At 43.5% G+C, this 19,589-nt stretch overlaps 1 protein-coding gene across 2 annotated transcripts in view; it reads right to left on the bottom strand.

Moving 5' to 3' along the window:
- Window positions 1-19,589, bottom strand: part of LOC309584650 (zinc finger RNA-binding protein-like) — a 65,275-nt gene that overhangs the window by 15,559 nt on the left and 30,127 nt on the right. Inside the window, exons 8-15 of one of the 2 annotated variants that reach the window (XM_082300809.1) lie at window positions 9,590-9,890; window positions 9,067-9,260; window positions 7,546-7,665; window positions 6,436-6,581; window positions 4,611-4,773; window positions 2,192-2,397; window positions 1,796-1,946; window positions 211-352 (exon numbers count right to left, since the gene is read on the bottom strand). In XM_082300809.1, the coding sequence (XP_082156935.1) occupies window positions 211-352; window positions 1,796-1,946; window positions 2,192-2,397; window positions 4,611-4,773; window positions 6,436-6,581; window positions 7,546-7,665; window positions 9,067-9,260; window positions 9,590-9,890 (1,423 nt within the window). The remainder of the gene's footprint in view (window positions 1-210; window positions 353-1,795; window positions 1,947-2,191; window positions 2,398-4,610; window positions 4,774-6,435; window positions 6,582-7,545; window positions 7,666-9,066; window positions 9,261-9,589; window positions 9,891-19,589) is intronic. The other variant, XM_082300810.1, reaches the window with a different exon arrangement.

The following is a 19,589-nucleotide window of genomic DNA, read 5'->3' as shown; positions in this document are numbered from 1 at the left end:
ACCTTTTCCAGAAAGCTGAGGTTGGACTTTAAGTTAGAATTTTTAAAAATTAAATGCATCATATAAGCATTTTTTATAGCAAATTGTTCTCTACCGAGACTGCTTGTCGTTTTGATCAAGTACATTAATTATGCCAGCATGTTGCCTTCTAGGACCTCAATGCCATCTTAAGCAAATAGATAGAAGTAACATCTTTAACAACTTCCCAACCTCCATCCCTCATGTTCTCCTCCCGAATGACTGGAGATGTCAGTGTGATAGTAACTTGCATTTTGGGTTCCACACATGAATTTAAAATTATTGCTGCTTCTGGGATTGCACATTTGATATCATATTTCTCGGGACTTATTACCTAAATATCAAGAAACAGAAATTTCTATTAGCATGTGGCCAATAAAAGGGGAAGAAAATGGATTTCAACATAGCCTTTTTTAAGAGAAAGGCAGAAACACAATATAATCATATGAAGCAAATACCTCTGTATTCAAAGAAACAACACTATACACAATTAATACATATAGATATATATGGACTTGCATACTGTTTCCAAATCATTAATGAAAACACACTGCAGTTGCCAAGCGTGCAAATGAGAAAAAAACAACCAAGTGAAATTCATATACTAAGTAAATGACATAAGAATTTTGACAGCATTTGAGATAAAAGCCTCAGCGCCACTTCAAATGCCAGTTGAATATTTTTCTCATTGGAACATAAGAGCCTTTAAAAAGCACAAAGATGCTGTGGTGGTTCTTCAAGCTTGCAGTTACAAGATGGGTACTGCAAGTCACATTCTATACTTGGCTATCACAACATCCTCTGATGAGAGCAAAGGGCAAGATTAACACTGGGGGAAAAAATAGTAAGAGTAACAAGGTGGTTACTCAGAATTGTTTCTTGTGACTAGATTTAATAACTCTAAATATCCCCAAAATAAAGCTGTATGCATCTCTATCACCTTCTTCCACAAACTAGAGGGACAAGTGAATTCTCCACAAAGCCAGACCAAGATGTGCAGTTTTTAAGTTTTCTTCTGTTCTGTTATTTCAAACAAGAGCAAACCCAATATTTTTTCTAATTAATCTGATCCTGCTAATGCTTCTACCATGCCACTGATTCTGTTGAGCATTTTACCAGACTGCATTGAAATACTAATGCTATGAAAAGCATCCTATAACAATGGTGGACAGGCTTTGTTCAGTAGAGAGCACTGAAGCTAAAAACTTTATTCTGTACTTTCATTTCTTGTAGAAATACAGCAAATGGTTTATATGAATTTTGCTGAATGGTTTAAGACTACGTGTAATTTTTTTTTTAGTGCCAAATTAAAAAACACACACAAGACTTAGTTAACTACTTCTGGGACTACAAAGCACTGACACATACAAACTGGAAACAAGACAAGTACAAAGAGACTGGCATTAATGGAGATCTTTGACCTTTAGGCAGTGCAAGCTTCCTGTAACACCACAGAAATTACCTCTATCACTGCTGGTAACTGGATAATAGTCTTTCTTCTGCTCATTTCTATTTCCCAGTTGAAGGAAATCTATTAAATGATGATTAATACTACACTGCTAGCAAAAGCGCCTAGACACTTGTATGGATGTAATATACAGAAAGTAAAACACGCAGCATAGTCTCTGAATTCAGACACAAACACTCAGAAAATGAAAAGAAACTGTACCTGAGCTGTGAAATGAAGCATAGTCAGCCCTACAGACATTTGACTTGAGGACAGACCTTTACAGTATTTTTACCAAAATTCAAATCCAAAAATCTAAATATTACTTACTGCAAGTTGTTTGGGAAGACTTTCAGCAATAAAACCAAGTAACATCTTTGAAGGCTTCTCAGCACATAACAAAACAAGATTGACGTTTCGGTCTCCACGGAGTAACAAACCTTTAGCCAAAACGCCCACCCGTAAAACTCCTTTCAAAGCTCTGTGAATTATAGTTAAAAGCTGCATTTAAAATAATATAAAAATCATAAAACTAAACATGAAGATAGAAAAACTAAACAAAATAGCACTATTCCATATAGTCTTGAGGCCACAGTGACATATGTCATATCAAAATCCAAAGGGAACAGAATTCCTGAAAGCACTGACAACAGTACAAGGAAAAACATAAAATGGCTTCAGAAACAAGTCATAAAATTCTTAAAAAATAATAAGGAAAAAAATTACCTGTCTTTACTGCTGTCTTTTTTGTCATCTCCCTCTTTGCTCTTGTTTTTTTCATGGTCAGTCATATTGTCAGAAACAAGTTTCAAAGCACGCTCAGTAATAGAAACAATTTTTTGGACTGCTTGAAGTTCCTCCTCTGTTGGATATATAGCTGCATGTTTGGTCATCACATAGCGGTCATCAGAGGAGTCAGGGCGTCGTAGAGGCTAAACAGATGAAAAAGCACATTTCTGAAATTTGGGTACACAACAGGTCAAGGCAGGTGACTACTCTGCTCTGCTCTCATGAGACCCCACCTGGAGTACTGCATCCAGCTCTGGCAAACCCAACATAAGAAGGATGTGGACCTACTGGAGCAAGTCCAGAGAAGGCCACCAAGATGATCACAGGGATGGAGCACTTCTTCCTACGAAGACAGGCTGAGAGAGTTGGGGCTGTTCAGCCTGGAGAAGAGAAGGCTCTAGGGAGATCTTAGAGCACCTTCCAGTGCCTAAAGGGGGCCTACAAGAGAGCTGGAGAGGAACTTTTTACAAGGGCATGTAGTGAAAGGACAAGGGCTTTAAACTGAAAGAGGATAGGTTTACATTAGATATTAGGAATAAACTCTTTACTGTGAGGGTGGTGAGGCCCTGGAACAGGTTGCCCAGAAAAGTTGTGAATGCCCCATCCCTGGAAGTGTTCAAGGCCAGTTTGGATGTGGCTCTGAGCAACCTGGTCTAGTGGAAGGTGTCCCTGCCCATGGTAGGGGGTTGGAACTAGATGATCTTTAAGGTCCATTCCAACCCAAACTATTCTATAATTCTATGATATACTTTCAAGTTCACAGGTGATATGTGACCAAAAACCAAACGTGGCTAAACAACAGAATATTCAAACCTCAAATTATCGAGATGTAAGGAAACATGAACTGAAGTATCCTTAATAACTTACACTGATCACAATCAATCATATCTGAAAAAAACATGAGATGTACAAAAAATAAACAAATTGGGAAATCCCAGGATCAAAAGTACCTCCCCAACATAAATATCTATTGTCTTTCTGTTAACTGGGAAATACTTGCATACTGCCACAAAATAAAGTATCCATGATTGCTTTTATAGAATCACAGAGGAATTCAAATAGGAAGGGACCTCAGGAGGTCCTCTAATCCAGCCTCCTGTGGAAACCATGGTCAGCTATAAGACTATCATGTTGCTCAGAGCTTCATCCAGTCGGTTCTTGAAAACCGCCAAAGATGGAGCTTCACAACATCTGTGTGGAGAAAAAAAGAAAAAAAAATCCTGTATTTAGTTTGCACCTTTTTTGTCTCAGCTTAAGCTGGCATATCTCACCCTCTCACTGTAAAGAGCCTGGCTCCATTGTCTTTATAATGCACAGGTATTAGAAGGCTATTACATCCCACTGAAGCTCTCTTGTCTCCAGGCTGAACAGGCCCAGATCCCTCAAGTCTCTCCTCACAGAGCACACTCCAGACCCCTGATCCCAGTAGCCACACACTGAACCTGCTATAGTTTATCAGTATCTGTCTTGTATTGGAAAGTCCAAAATTGAATGCAGTATTGCAGTTAGGGTCTCATGAAAGTGGATCACTTCCTTTTATCTACTGATTATGCTCCTGTTAATATCACCAAGGATGCTATTAGCCTTGTTTGCTGCCAGGGCACATGGTTGGTTCACATTCAGCTTACTATCTGCCAAGAACCCCAGATGCCTTTCAGCAGGGCTGCTACCCAGCCCCTCAGTGCAAGTGGTTATGCCCTCCCAAGTGCAGCATTAGGCATTTGTCCTTGCAGAATTCTATAAAGTTCCTGTTGGTCCATTCTTCTAGTCTGCCTAGGTCATGCTGGATGGCAGCCCTGCCCTCAAAGGTATCAACTGTTCTCCCTACCCAGAACCAATTCAGTTTCATGTCAGCTGCAAACCTGATGAGTGTGCACTCACTCCATCACCTTTCAGATCATTGATAAGGTGCTAATGAGAAAAATGCCAGGATAAACACATGCAGCACTGCACTTGTTTACTGACCTCCAGGTAGAGTACGGCCCACCACTAAACCATTATCCTCTGGGACTGATGATCCAACCACTTTTTATCCATACATTTGTCCACAATTAGATAAATAAAAGTATAATGCAATTAAATAAGAAGTAGTACACAAATCCAGAGTGACTTGTATTTCAGAAGAAACAATATTTGTCTTCAAGGCATCCTTTTGTCATATAAGTGGGCTTATTTTGAAAGACAGGTCCATTTACAGAGTTTCATTAGTATATAATTTTTTCTTCACTTTTCCACATCCTTTATTAAGAAACACTAGAGACAACTGAAGTAACACTGAATAATTTATAGTTCTTAACTATGCCTCTTGGTAAGTCTTTCTTTCTTTATTTATTTTCCCTCAAGCTAAGAAACTCACAGCTGGTCCTTGGGGCTGAGGAGGCATTCCTGGTCTAACTCCCAGCAGGCCTAGAGGTCCCGGAGGACCATGAGGATATCCCCCATCTGGTATTCTGCGACGGTCATCCCAGTGATGCTGCTCTTCCTCCATTCTCCTCCAGTACATGTCCTCTTCATATCGCCTGAAGTGCATCAAAATGTTCTCTTTATATAGCAGTTAACACTTCCAACCATTCTAAATAAATTTTTGGACGTTCTCACTAACTCATTTCTAGTAATCAAGAGCAAATACCAATGAACTCTAGAGGGTACCTAAAATGAATGGTTATTTTGAAAGTGGGTCTGAATGTATAGCAAATAATTCTAGTGAGTCTACATTCCTCAGAGAGATTGAACAAAAAAAACCAAAACAAAACCCAAAAAAACCTGAGGGATAATGACAACTTAATTTAAAACAAGACAGTTGTATTGGGTTGACCCTGAGTTGATGGACAGTCTTTAAGACCAATTACGCTTCTCACAATTTACATATTTAAACCGCACAGAAAGGCGGGACTTCCCCTTTTTTTGGTCGGAGCTCGCTTGCTGGGAGGTGGGGGGGCTCCGAGCCTCCCGGCCCCGCCGGGCCGGGCCGGGGCCACTGCCCCTTTCCCCCTTTCCCAACGCTGCGGCAAGGACCCTGGGTGGCTGGGGGGGACTGCCTCAGAGCCGCAGGCAGCTAAAACCAGCCATGGACTACTCACAGCTGGACCCATCTAGCACGGCTTCTGGGGACCAGCGGGTCCCTCTCCTCTCCATGTGGAGCCGGCGGAGTCAACGGGAGCCGGCAGAGCCTCCTGTCTGCAGCCAGCACACTTCGTGCTGAACTGAAGAGGACACTACACAGCCAGCAGCACAAAGGGAGCGAGGCTTTCCTCACCGTAAAGCCTGAACAAGAACACCCTTCAACATGGCGGCGTCAGAGTCAGAGAGAAAGAGAAGTGAGTCACGTGGGACGGAGCTGAGCATGGCGACGGGAGAAAAGAGGGCGGTGCCGCGATTCTGGCGGGCAGCTTAAAAGAAACCTTCTTGCATGCCGTGGTAAGAAATTGTAATACCACAAACTGTTTGTCTCTTTAAGCCATTTGAAGAACATGGGGGGATGGAGTATCTTCGTGTGCCTGTGAAGATTGTGAAGAATGCCTATGCCAGGCTATATAGAAGTAGTAAGAGGCTGCTAGAGACTTGTGGTGAAGAAAAGCCTTTGTGTGCAGGCCAAAAGAACTTATCCTTAAAAAGATGAATAACCCCATGTGATGGCCCATGTTTTGTAGTGTGAAGGAACTGTGAGATTTTTCATGGGAGAGATGTTCTACACACAGCAGATTGTTTGTTTCTGGGCGGATCTGCTGTTAGTGGCAGTTTGGGAACCACGTGCAACTGAAGGAAAACCCCTTTTTTCCCTTAAGCATAAGAGAGAGACTTTTCAAGAACTGGAACACTGACTAACATCCCATGTTCTGTTATCCCTTGTGTGAGCTAGGTAAAAGGAGAGAAGTACTGGCTGGAGGGGGGGGGGGATTTGTTTTCGTTTTGTTATTGTCTCTTTACTTTTAATTCTATTAGTAATAAAACTCTTTCATTGTACTGCAACTGTTTAAGGTTTGTGCCTGCTTTGCTTTTCTCCTAATTCTTATCTCACAGAAGGAAAATAAGTAAGTAACGAATATTTTGAACCAAAACCACTACAACAGTATAGAGTTCCCAAAACAAGTATTCAAAATAAGTAATTACAGAAGAAGAGGTAGTTTTAGGTAATCTGACTGCAACTTTGACTTATTTGTTGATAAAACAGAATGCATTACCTCATTTCCATCCTCCAGCGTTCTTCCTCTTCTCGCCTTCTCCAGTATTCTTCTTTCTGCATCTGTTTCCTCATCTTCTCTTCTTGAATTTTTCTTGCTCGAATACTGGGTTTTACTTCTACTTGTAAATCTGGGTTTACTTTTTTCTAATTCAGAAAAATGACAAATGAAATGTTTGTTTGCCTCATCATCTCAAGGTTATGGAGTTCTTCTGACATGTTTAGCACACACTACTGGTCTATGATAAAATCAAGGGGAGTAAAATGCAGTTTTAGAACTGCACTGAATGAACAGCTGAAGAAGAAAAATCTGTGTCTGATATTTTAAAGGAAAGAAATAGCAATGTACTACATATAGCATGAATTCCCTTTTCAGCTATGTTAGAACAAAGCTAGCTAAGATTAAAATGTTACATGGAATACTAAGTAATTTGCTGTTCATTCTGTAGCAGAATGATTACAATATAGCCTGAAAAAAACCATTTCATCTTAACTACAGTGTGCTTCCTGATGCCCTGTTCCTGAAGGGTCCCTCATACTGGAGCATAATCATAAGTCACTAAATACATTTTTCTGGCAATTTTTTCCTCTTCTTTCATCCCTTTCATGATTATGCAGGCCCATTGTATCTCCTGTGACCACAGTAAATTCTTCTTATCTAATTTTATAATAATGAAAATGCACACCATGTGTCACTATAGGTGTCTCTCCATTCATGACTAAAATGTCTGCAAATACTTGTTTCTCAAATGTCTCCATAAGGGGTTTATGTGGTTTATCCTGCCAAAAACATTGAGCATTTGAAATTTACGGTAAACAACAAAGCACCTACTATTGCTTGCACACATTGTACAATATTTTAATATTGAAAAAAAATGCCTGAAAGCAATGTTCAGAATGTTTAAAGAAACACCCAAACAAAAATGCAGTTTCACAGTCTGCATTACAACTTTAAAGACTATACTCCCCAAGAAATATATTTCTCTAGCTTTTTTTATATGCTGTTTACTCAGAGCACCTACTTCTGACTAGTCTTTAAATATAAGAACATGTAATCAGTCAGCTGACATCCGGTAGATTTTCAGATAAAAGTATTAGCATTTTTACCAACCTTATACTGAAGTCTGTGCCGCCTCCCTTTTAAGTGCATCTCTTTGGCATTAGGATCATTAAAACTGCATTCACAAAGTTTACAGTGAAAGCGGATCACCTTTCCTTCATCATTTCTTACCTGGAAAATAAAAGTTATAATACATTTACTTTTTTTTTTTTTTTTTAACAAAACCTGATTTAAAAATTAATCTAATTCAATGACACTAGATAATGTCTGCCCATCTCAAAACATGCTTAAAACTTCACGCAGGAACTGAAAAAAGGCAAAATAGAACTTTCAATTCTGACAGACACACCATTGTTTGGTAACGAACAAAGTTCTTCCACAGGTTTAAACTTGAGATAGAACATAATGAGTTGAATAATTACAAACCATGAAAAATGTACATCAGATTTCATCCACATATCTCATGCCACCAACATGAAGAATGTCCTACTGAGGTCAAAAGAAACATGCACAATACAAAAATGTAAACATATGCACAAGCCTTTGCAGGTTCAGTGCCTTGTCACTCTTATCTTCAAGAAGGACCCAGGGAATTACAGGCCAGTCAGCCTCACCTCAATCCCTGGGAAGGTGATGGAGCACCTAATTCTGGACACCAGTTCCAGGCACATTAAGGACAAGAAAATCATCATCAGTAGTCAGCATGGCTTCACCAAGGGAACGTCATGCTTGATCAACTTGATAAACTTCTGCAATGAAGTGACTGGCCTGGTAGACGAGGGGAGAGCAGTTGATGTTGTCTACCTGGACTTCAGTAAGGCCTTTGACAGTCTCACCATAATATCCTCATAGACTAACTGTTGATGTAAGGGCTGGATAAGCATACAGTGAGGCAGATCAAAAGCTGGCTGAATGGCAAGGTACAGAGGGTGGTGATCAGTAGAATTAAATTTAGTTGAAGGCCAGTAGCTAGCAGTGTACCCTAGGGCTCAATGTTGGGTCCAGTTCTGTTTAACATATTCATTAATGATCTGGATGATTGGGCAGAGTGCACCCTCAACAAGTTTACTGATGACACAAAACTGAACGCAGTGGCTGATATGCCAGAGGGTTGAGCTGCCATCCAGAGAGATCTCAACAGGCTGGAGAAATGGGCTGACAGGAACCTTGTGAAATTCAACAGGGGGAAGTACAAAGTCCTGGATCTGGGGAGGAACAGCCTCATGTACCAATATATGCTGGGGGCCACCCAGCTGGAAAGCAGCTTGACAAAAAAGGCCCTGGGGGTCCTGGTGAACGCTAAGTTGAACTTGAGCCAACAATGTGCCCTTGCTGCAAAAGCAGCAAATGGCATCCTGGGCTGCATTCAACAAAGTATTGCTAGCAGGTTGAGAGAGCTGATCCTTCCTCTCTAACTCAGCACTGGTGAGGTCACACCTGGAGTCTTGTGTCCAGTGCAAGAGAGACATGGACATACTAGAGAGTCCAATGAAAGGCCACAAAGATGATGAAGGGACTGGAACCTCTCTCCATATAATAGTTAAAATATAATCCATATTTTCATATCAATACCTCCTCAACATAGTCATGGCCCACTGGCTGGACATCACTTTGCAAGGCAGCAAGAGTCGTAGGTGTCACTGGTTCAGCTGCTGTGTCTGGTTTTACTTCCTGTGTTTGTACTGTAGCAGCAGTTGTTGCTTTAACACTTTCAGCTGATTTCATTTCTTCCAGTTTACTTCCTGTTGTCTGAAGTTTATTACCACCTACAAGTCAAAAAAGTTAAATCTCTAACTTTCATAAAATGAGAATTACACATGATGTGCAAACTGAAGAGTTTATTTGCAAGTATCAATGTTCTGGTCAAAGCATTATCAGTCTTAAAATTACTTAAACCAAACATTTTTAAATACTAAAGATTTTTTTTAAAAAAGCTTAACAAAAACTTATTTAAATACCCAGTTTTTTATTTTAGCAAGAAATCTTTTACACAACAGAATTACTCATGCAGGAGTTAACTAAATATATTTGTACTTGTTGCACCAAAATATTTTTAAAAATATAGAATAGGTTAGGTTTCAAAATAAAGACTAACTTCTGTACTTGCCAACAAAGTTTATTTTTGGTGGAGATATTTTCTTTACAGCTATATTAGCAGCAGTTGAAGATGTTTTGTTGTTGGACACAGTGTTAAGTGGTGCATTTGCCATGGGAGTAAGAATTTTCACTGCAGAGGATGCAACAGAGGAGTTCACAGTACTGCTGCTAGTTGCTATATTTGAAGCAGAGGCAGTTGGTTTAGAAGCAGATGTGGATGTTGAAGTAGGAGCTTGGGTAACCACATTTGGTTCAGTTGAAGGAATAGGTTTGCCAAGTTTTGTGTGCAACTTTACTACCTATAAAAATAACGAGAAATTAATAATATTATCTCCCTGGGGTAGCTATAAAAAAATGAACTTGTTATAGGTTATTGAAGCTTTAAGAGAAACATCAATATCACCAGTGATACTGATATTTTTATTTTATTTTAAAGTTATTGCCTCTTTACAAAAAGCGATCTCAGGAGAAAAAAAAAGGGACATGCAAAAGTTCTTATCGTCTGTAACAAGGAAATAGTTATTAGTTATCTCAGGTTGCTTATTTCCCCTAGAAATTAAGACATTTACTCCAAAAGCTGTGTAGATGAGAACAGAAAGTCAATAAACTCACAAGCCAGTAAAACTCAAGAAACAGTTTGAGCAAAATGTTTCCAATGTGACTGTTTTGTTGCCTGGTTGCTTTTTATTCTCCCTCCAAAAATGGTAGTACATTGAACTATTTTAGTTCCAAATAATATTTGTAAATAAGTTATTTAATTCAGATTAAACACTGTCTCTTTTCATCACTACATTTTAAGAATATTTATACTGACTTTCCAGGTTGCCTATCAAAACTGAAGAAATTCCTTAGACAAAGGCTTTCTTTTCTTTTTTAAAGCACATCTGCAGAAAGAGTTAAGGAGGATGCAAAAGGCATATTTCAGAGCTCTTTTATCTCCTTAAAAGTTAAGAGGTATGTGCTTATTCTTAGAAGTAAAAAGCAGAGGCCTTTTTACAACACACTTGAGATAGAATAATACTTCTTTTTGGTCACAGCTGACCATCACCTGAAAAAGATGTAGTCCATAAGAACAAAACATGCAAAATGAAAACTAAAGACTGGGTTTGAAAGTAGCAGTAAAAAAATACAAATCTGCTAGATATGTCTTTAATGCAAATACATGTACACAATCAGGTTCAATAAGGTGAAATACCAGGTCCTGCACTTGGGTCACAACAACCCCACACAGCACTACAGGCTTGGGGAAGAGCAGGTGGAAAGATGCCTGGAGGAAAAGGACCGAGGAGTGTTGGCCAACAGCCAGCTGAACATGAGCCAGCGTGTGCCCAGGCGGCAAAGAAGGCCAATAACATCCTGGACTGTAACAGAAATAGTGTGGCCAGCAGAACTAGGGAATTGACTGTCCATTTGTACTTGGCACTGGTGAGGCCACACCTTGAATCCTGTGTTCAGTTTTGGTGTTGGGGTGGCTCAGCCTGCTCTCGGGCTGAAACCATCAAATGTCAGTCACCAGAAGAGATCACTGCGGTCTAGGTTACCTCCCCCTGGGTGGCTCCCAATCCTAAATTACCTCCCCCTGTTCCAGAAAGTTCTCCCTTTTGTAGTTATTAATTGGTTCCCTGTTATGAGTCCTGCCTCCCTGTTTTCCCCATTTGTTCTGAAAAATTGTATCCTCCCCTCTGCTTGTACCCCATTAGTTGTTTTCCCTTTCCCTGCCTTGCTCCACCCCCCGGCTAGCCCACGTCTCCTCGGGGCTTTTTGCTGGTCCCTGGTCCCTCCTGAAAATAAACCTGTTGGAACTCACACCAGAAGCCCCTCCCGCCTTCTTTGCCTCCGGGCTAACGCCAGCCTGATCATCGGCTGCCCGACGACGTGCTTCCTCTGAGGAGGAGCCAGCGCACGCACCCATCTCACGCCGATTCCACTGAGCCGTCCAGCGAGGACGCTGTGGAGGCTAACGCTGCGTCCCCTCTGCCCGAGGGCACGCCGGGGCTTGTAGTGACAAGCCCCCGGTTGCGTTAGGTTGGCGCACCGACCAGGGACGACACACACGTGCGTTCCTGCATCGTCCTCGCTGCCAGGAGGCTGCAAGTGTCAGCAATTCGGAGACGCTGACGCCTCTCGCGGCAGCGCGCTCCGTTTTAAAAGCCGCGCTCCGAGAGGAGGCTGCCAACTCCTGCCAGGAGAGCAGCCTGTCCTGGAGGACCCCAACGTGCCTTTTTGTTTCCAGGACCGGACGCCTGTGTCTTCTTGTGAGTATTCTTGTGATTCCCGGCCCCTGGAAAATTATTTTTAATTTCTCCTTTTTGCCGGTGGTGGGTGAAGTTGAGGCTGAGGTTTAAGATGGGAGCTAAGCTTTCTCAGCCTCAGCGGGCGGTTTATGTCCAAGTTGGGGAGTCCTTGAAGAATTGTGGGTTAAAGTTATCAAAGGGGTTTTTGAAAAGGTTTGTTAAGTGGCTGTTCTTTTATTTTCCCCAGATGTCCCCTGCTAATTTGAAGTCAGCCACGTTTTGGCAATTTGTGGGGGACAAAATATTAGAATTAAACCAAAGGGGAGATTCCTCCGGAGAGAGGTTTCTCTATATGGTCTGGGCTTTGAGAGATATACACAAAGCTAATCGGAAAATAAAAGAAAAGCCCCGAATTCTCCCCAGTTCTTCCCAAGTCCCTCCTCCCCCCCCCCCTCGTGTTCCTCATCCCACTACCCCTTCGCTGAAAAGACCGGGAGGTGTAAAATGCCCAGAGGCACAGGGCTGCCACCATCTCCCTGACTCTCCTCGATCCTCTCAGCCACCCTGCCGAAGTAGCTCTGGCCAGGCTGTTTCGGCTTCTACCCAAACCCTCTCTCCTATGCCCTCTTCCCCGGGTGTTTGCCCAAAAAGCGGTTCCCAGTTTTATTGCCCTGAAAATGACGGTGAAGGCTTTTCTCCGTCCACCGGTTTGTCCCCTTTCCCTGCTGTTCCTGCACGCCCCCAAAATGGAGGAGACCGCATGGCACAGCCTGCCTTTTTTCCTTCTTCTTCCCAAAATCCTCTTCTCTTCCCTCCTCCTCGCCCTGTCCTGGCCCTGCCCCCTCCTAACGTGACATCTGTGAGCTCCTCCTTCGCGTCAGGTCCCGCCCCCTGCGTCAGGAGTCCCCGCCCTTCCCGTGGCCGCTCCTCTTTGTCCTCAGCCCCCGCCTACTGGGAGGAGCCTTCTGGTTCCCACGCCTCGTCTTCCGGTTCCCATGCTGTGGAACCCGGAACCGGGAGCCTCCTCCAGTCCCTTCGCCGCTCCGGTTACTTATAACCGAGCTGGCGGCAACCCCACCTGGAAACCCTTTGACCCTGCTGGGCTCAAAGAACTTTGTAAAGCCCAGAAGGAGTTTGGGAGGGAGAGTCCATATTTCCGGAATCTCCTGCGGGCCACCCTCACTAATACAGTGTTGGTCCCAGCAGACCTCCAAAGCATTTTTTCTTGCTTGCTTTCTCCAGCCGAATTCGAGTTGTGGGATGATGGGTGGAGAAAGCAACTAAGAGAGGTCCTCCCAATCCTGTTGCAAGACCCTAATAACGCAGGGGTTTCCATGGACCACCTTACCGGTGAGGGGTTGCTTGCCAAGCCGCAAGACCAGGCCCGAAACACCCCAGAGCCAGTCTTAAATGCTGTTAAACATGCAGCGGAGCAAGCATTTTTAATGATGCCCCCTAAATCGGCACCTCTACTAAATTTTACTGAAATTCGGCAACTCCCAAATGAATCATTTATTGATATTATTGACAAATTAAAATTAGTGGTGGAGAAGCAAGTGGAAGATACAAGAATTAGAGAAAGCATAATCACTCAAATAGCAAAAGCTAATGCAAATGAACCTCGCCAGAGAGTGATTATTACCCTTCCACTTGATCCTCCACCAACGTTAAAGCAGATGATTCGACACTGCACAACCTTAGTTCCAATTGGCCAACCAAATTTAAAAATGAGGGGGAATGTGGTAGGAACTGCGGGTGCCGCTGAGGCAACGGCACCTCAGGACAAGAGGATGACAAACAGAACCTGGACTTGTCACAGATGTGGCAAGCCAGGACATGTGGCCCGGAACTGCAGAGCTCCAGCCCCAATTAATCAAAGTTCCCGAGCTGTTTCCCCAGGGCAAGTACCATCGCCCACTCCCATGGAGGTACAGCCGGGAAACTGAGGACCCAGTGCGGATCTGTGGCCCCGCGTGATGACATAAATAAAGAAGCCGCAACCAGAAAAACTGTGACTACCACTACTGCAACCACGATGGACTCCATCACACCTCAACGGGTCCTCGTGAGCTGCAAAGGACTGAAAGACTGCTGCTTGTTTATAATAGGAGACACCACGCGTACACCACCAGAGATCTCAATAACACCAGAGATCGTCCAAGTAGGATCACAAGGACTCTTTACAATTAACATACAGTGTATTCACCTGCCTTTCTTTCTTGCAGCTGGCCAGGTTCTCGCCCAGGCCATCCTCATGCCCAGAAGTTCACCAGAAAACTACAACCCATCTGTCTTCTGGGCTGAGGTGGTAGGGGAGGACAAGCCGATGCTAAGCTGCAAGATTTCATGCCAGGGCTCGGACATCAGCCTAGCAGGGATGATGGACACGGGGGCAGACGTGACGGTCATCGCCTCCAACAACTGGCCGTCACATTGGGGGTTACAACCAGCGGAAGGTATTGTTACGGGTGTGGGAGGATCTGTGGCTGCCCAGAGAAGCGGGACTCTTGTCCAGATTGAGGGCCCAGAGGGGCGGATTGCAACAGTCTGTCCATTTGTTATTGACTCTGGGTTTACATTGTGGGGCAGGGATCTCATGTCTCAGTGGGGAGCCTGGGTTGAGATCCCATCTCAACCCCGGGATTTTTAGTAGGGGCCACTGCGGAGCGCCCCACCCAGAAATTGAATTGGCTCACCAATAAAAGGGTCTGGGTGGATCAGTGGCCTTTAAAAACACCAATTGAGAGTGCTCACTGCACTTGTGGAGGAGCAGCTGGGGAAGGGGAACATTGAGCCTTCCAACAGCACTTGGAACTCCCCGGTCTTTGTGATCCGGAAGCCGGGGACAGACAAGTGGAGACTCCTTCACAACCTGCGGAAAATTAACAAGGTCATTGAGGACATGGGACCCCTGCAGCCTGGAATGCCATCACCGTCTATGCTCCCTAGGCAGTGGAAGCTAGCAGTCATAGACATCAAGGACTGCTTCTTCCATATCCCCCTGCATCCGGACGACGCGCCCCGGTTTGCCTTCTCGGTGCCTTCCCTCAACCGAGAGGCTCCCATGCAGTGCTACCAGTGGCGAGTTCTGCCGCAAGGCATGAAATACTCGCCCACCATCTGCCAGTGGTATGTCGCTCGCATTCTGTCCCCTGTCCGGAAAAAGGCAGTTAGAGCTGTGATCCTACATTACATGGACGATGTTTTGGTGTGTGCGCCCACACAGCAGTACCTGGACTGGACTCTGGGGGAGGTAATCAGGGCTTTAGAGGCTGATGGATTCGAAATCCATCCTGAAAAGGTCCAGAAGACCTCACTTTTTAAATATCTAGGACTCAAAATTGAGGAGCAGACAGTGGTGCCCCAACCATTAAAGATCAATGATCACCCCAGGACTCTGCAGGAACTCCATCAACTCTGCAGGTCCATTGTGGGAGACAGAGGAGTAGAAACTCCTGCAATTAAAGGAGGCTTTGATTTACAACCCTGGAAGAGACTAGGTCTGGCTTAATTGACAGAGATTTGTGGACTTTAAGCAAAAGGATTACAAACTTGTGTTCCTATCATTATAAGTAAAATTGTACACTGGGTGTTTTGGTGAAGGGTTTTAAAATATAATAGTGTGGTTTTATATAGTTTAAGTTAAGAATGTAGATGGCATAAGAGAGACATCTGTGTGTACGTGACATGAGAAGTTATTGGTCAAGACATAGCTGCATTGCAGTGAGAAGTGCCACAGGTGATAGGTCATTAATCTAAAACAAAGTGTCGTTTTAAGTATCTATTGGATTAGAAAGTTATAAATTACGATGTAACCCTAAATCTTGTGACTAGTCGCCATTACTCGGAGGTGTTGTAAAATCTCACGCCTCGACTGATGTGTTTGTTATTTTAAACAATAAATTCGTGTAGTTGCATAGTCCCATCCCTTGAAGTTATTTTCCTCTGACACGTGAAGCGCGGAAAACGGGCAAGTGGTGCCCTGGTGTGCGGCGAATTTACAGCGCAGAGGTCGGAGTAGGATGAAGAGGATTCCCCCGGTCGACGTGAGTTAGCCAAACCCTGAAACGAAGGGTGATCCGGTGAGAGCTGAAGCTGAAAGGAAGCTTAAACGGAGGGTTGCGGGCCGATTTCTCCAAAGCACGCCGGTAGGAGAACTGTCTTCAACGTTGAATGGAGGCAGGGGCCGGGGAGGTTAAGAGATGGGTGAGAATATTTCCAAAGAACAAAGGGATGTTTATAATAAGTTAGATGCCTTGCTGAAGTTACATTCTGAGCCTCTTCCCAGCAAAGAAGTGAAAGATTTATTGCTTTGGGTTTTCCGTAATTGCCCTGATGTTGATTTTGACCTCCTTCTTACTAAATCAGTTTGGGATGATATTGCAACCAGACTTTATGATCTCGCTTTAAAACGCGATAAGGCGGTGGCTGTGTTAATCCCTGCTTGCCGGGTGGTGATAGAATTGTTGAACAGCTCAGTGATTAATGGCGACTCTGAAATTTTAACTGTGCCACGGGCTCCCTCGCAGTCGCCCCCTCCGGCCGCTTGTGATATTGCACCCAAAAGGGGGGGTGGTGAAGAAAAGAGGGGGGAGCCCTCGGAAGTGACGTATGGTGCCGGAGGGCGGGAGGCCCCGGAAATTACATCTCAGGAAATGACATCTTCGGAAGTGATGAAAGCAAAGATGGATGCCCCCGTGACAGCTCGGAGGGTTGCCGGTAGCACAGCAGATGTGCAAACTCAGGATGAGTGTTTACCATCAGTGGATGAATCTAATTTAAGCCTTCAAGATATGAATAGGCTTTCCTCTGCCGATAAGCAGAGAGAAATAAATCTAAGAGAAAAGCCTGTTTTAACAAATTGGAATGTTATACATCGGGAGGTATCTAAAGAGGATGATCTTGTCCCAGCTCGTAAATCGTTGTTAGCATTGCCGGTGAGGTATGGGAGAGGAGGAGCAAACTCGAGATGGGAAGCCCTGGCACATGATGACATTAAGGATTTAAGGAGAGCGATAAAGGAAAGTGGTTTGGGATCTCCCTACTTTAAACAGCTGTTAAAAGCAACTTTAGATCATGTGGACTTAACACCTTTTGACTGTAAAAATATTGCTTCCATGCTTTTAACTGATTCGCAGTATTTACTGTGGGATTTAAAGTGGCGTAGACTTCTTGGAAAACTGATAGAGAATTACGCAGGAGGTCCTAATGCAGCTCTGACACTTGCACAATTGGCAGGAGATCCACCTCATGACAGGCCAGAAGATCAAGCAGATTTGGCAAGGGCGGTCCTTGCTGACCTCAAAGAAGCAGCTAAAAGGGCACTTTTGCAAATTGAGCCTGTGGGTTCTCCACAAGGTGCTTATACACAAATCAAGCAGGGTCCTACCGAGACCTTTTCTTCTTTCATTGATTGGCTGACCCAGGCTTTGGAGAGACAATGTGAGGATGATGTTGCTCGTCCAATTTTATTACGGAATCTTGCTTATGTTAATGCTAATGAGGAGTGTCAGCGAACTATTAGAGCCTTACCAGGGGTGCAACCAAGTATTTCAGATATGCTTGAAGCATGTAGTAAAGTTGGTAATGCACAGCATACGGCTGTCATCCAAACATTCATTAGGAGAAAAACTGGAAAGAGCTATTACCAGCCAAGCTGAGATGATGGACAAAAGGCTTTCTGCTCAAGCTGAGATGTTGGATAAAAGACTTGTAACAGCACTTAAAGCTCTTGCTATAAGCAATTCTCGAGCAATGCCAGGAGCTAATATAGATGAAGGAGTGTGCTTTCGATGTGGCAAGCCTGGACATTTAATGAGAAATTGTCCAGGGCTTGGAGAGATTCCAATGATACCACTTCGTTGTCCGAGATGTAGAAAAGGAAGACATTATGCTAACAGATGTCGCTCTAGATATGATGCAGATGGGAATCTCTTGCCGGGAAACGAATTGCTGAGCGCGATGCCTCGCCGTGCGATGAAACAAATAGCAGCAGTCCATCACCCAGAGCTCTCATCCTCTGGAGACCAAAGTCACACACAGTTAGCAGAATGGTCAAATACCTCCCGAGCGACTCAAACCTCCTGCCCCCTGGAGCATTCTGTACCTTGGCAGCCTGCAAATTGATATGCTTTATGAATAGTTCCCACTACCTGATACCCACAGGGGTTACTGGGACATCTGAAGAAAAGCAGGACTTTTTAATTATGGGAAAAGATGCATGTCGTATCATAGGTCTCGTGGTTTATCCAACAATTGTCTCAGCAAATTATCATGAAGAGCTTACAATTTTGGCTCAAGCATTACAACCTCCTTTAGTTGTTCCTGCAGGAACACAACTAGCCACCACTGTTGCAGTGCCTACTACAGCTGTACGTAGAGCGATAGAGATGGAAGGGCAACCACCTATAACAGAAAACTCAAATGTGGGACCAGAGATTTTCTGGACAGAGCATATTGGACATGACAGGCCATTATTGACTTGCAGTTTAATGCATAACAATAAAACAATCATGGTTCAAGGCCTATTAGACACAGGAGCAGATGTTACTATCATTTCTCACTTGTTTTGGCCAAAAGACTGGAAGCTGGTAACTCCCCTGGATACCCTCACAGGTATAGGGGGCGCCACTTTATGCTTACAAAGTGAATCTGCGATTACAGTCAGAGGACCTGAGGGAAAAACAGCAATTGTTCGTCCTTTTATTGTGAGAAAGCCTATTACAGTCTGGGGAAGAGATTTGTTGTCTCAGTGGGGAGTCAAGTTGGAAGTGGATTTTTAGTGGGGGCCATGCAGGCACTCATCACCCCTAAGCTTTCGTGGAAAACCGATGAAGCCATTTGGGTTAATCAATGGCCCCTAGAAGAAGAAAAATTGAGTGCCCTTAAGAAATTAGTCCAGGAACAATTGCAGAAAGGACATATCATAGAAACAACTAGTCCTTGGAATTCACCGGTGTTTGTTATACACAAGAAGACCTCTAATACCTGGAGACTGCTTCAAGACCTTAGAAGAATCAACGAAGTAATAGAAGATATGGGACCCCTCCAACCTGGACTTCCTTCACTCTCTATGATTCCCAGAGATTGGCCTTTAGTTATCATTGATTTAAAGGACTGTTTTTTCAATATTCCACTTCATCCAGAAGATGCTCCACGTTTCGCATTCTCCGTTCCAAGTATTAACCGACAAGAGCCATTGATGAGGTACCATTGGGTTGTGCTTCCTCAAGGAATGAAAAATTCACCTACTATATGTCAATGGTTTGTGGCAAAAGCCTTATCTCCAGCTAGGCGAAAACATCCTAAAGCAAAGATTCTACATTACATGGATGATCTGTTAATTTCAGCACCAACGCAGGAGATGGAGGAAGCACGTGACAGTGTTGTAACAGAGATTAAAAGGGCTGGACTTGAGATTTCTACATCAAAAATACAGGAAACTCCACCGTGGAAATATTTGGGATGGAAAATGACTGAACAGTCAATAAGGCCACAGAAAATACAGCTTCGAATTAAAGTTCATACTTTACAAGATTTGCAGCAGCTTTTGGGAGAGATAAATTAGAGTTACTTTGGGGATTACTAATGATGAACTTGCTCCAGTTTTTGATTTGTTAAAGGGAGATTGTGACATTACATCCCCAAGAACCCTCACACCTGAAGCTCTAAAGGCACTTGACAGAGTAACAGAGGCTTTTCAGAAAAGACAAGCACATCGTTGTGTAGATTCACAACCATTCTTCCTTGCAGTACTGGGGGAAA

This window comes from Coloeus monedula (assembly GCF_965178545.1).
Source record: "Coloeus monedula genome assembly, chromosome: W".
Taxonomy (NCBI): domain Eukaryota; kingdom Metazoa; phylum Chordata; class Aves; order Passeriformes; family Corvidae; genus Coloeus; species Coloeus monedula.
This window is presented reverse-complemented; position numbering and strand designations above follow the sequence as displayed.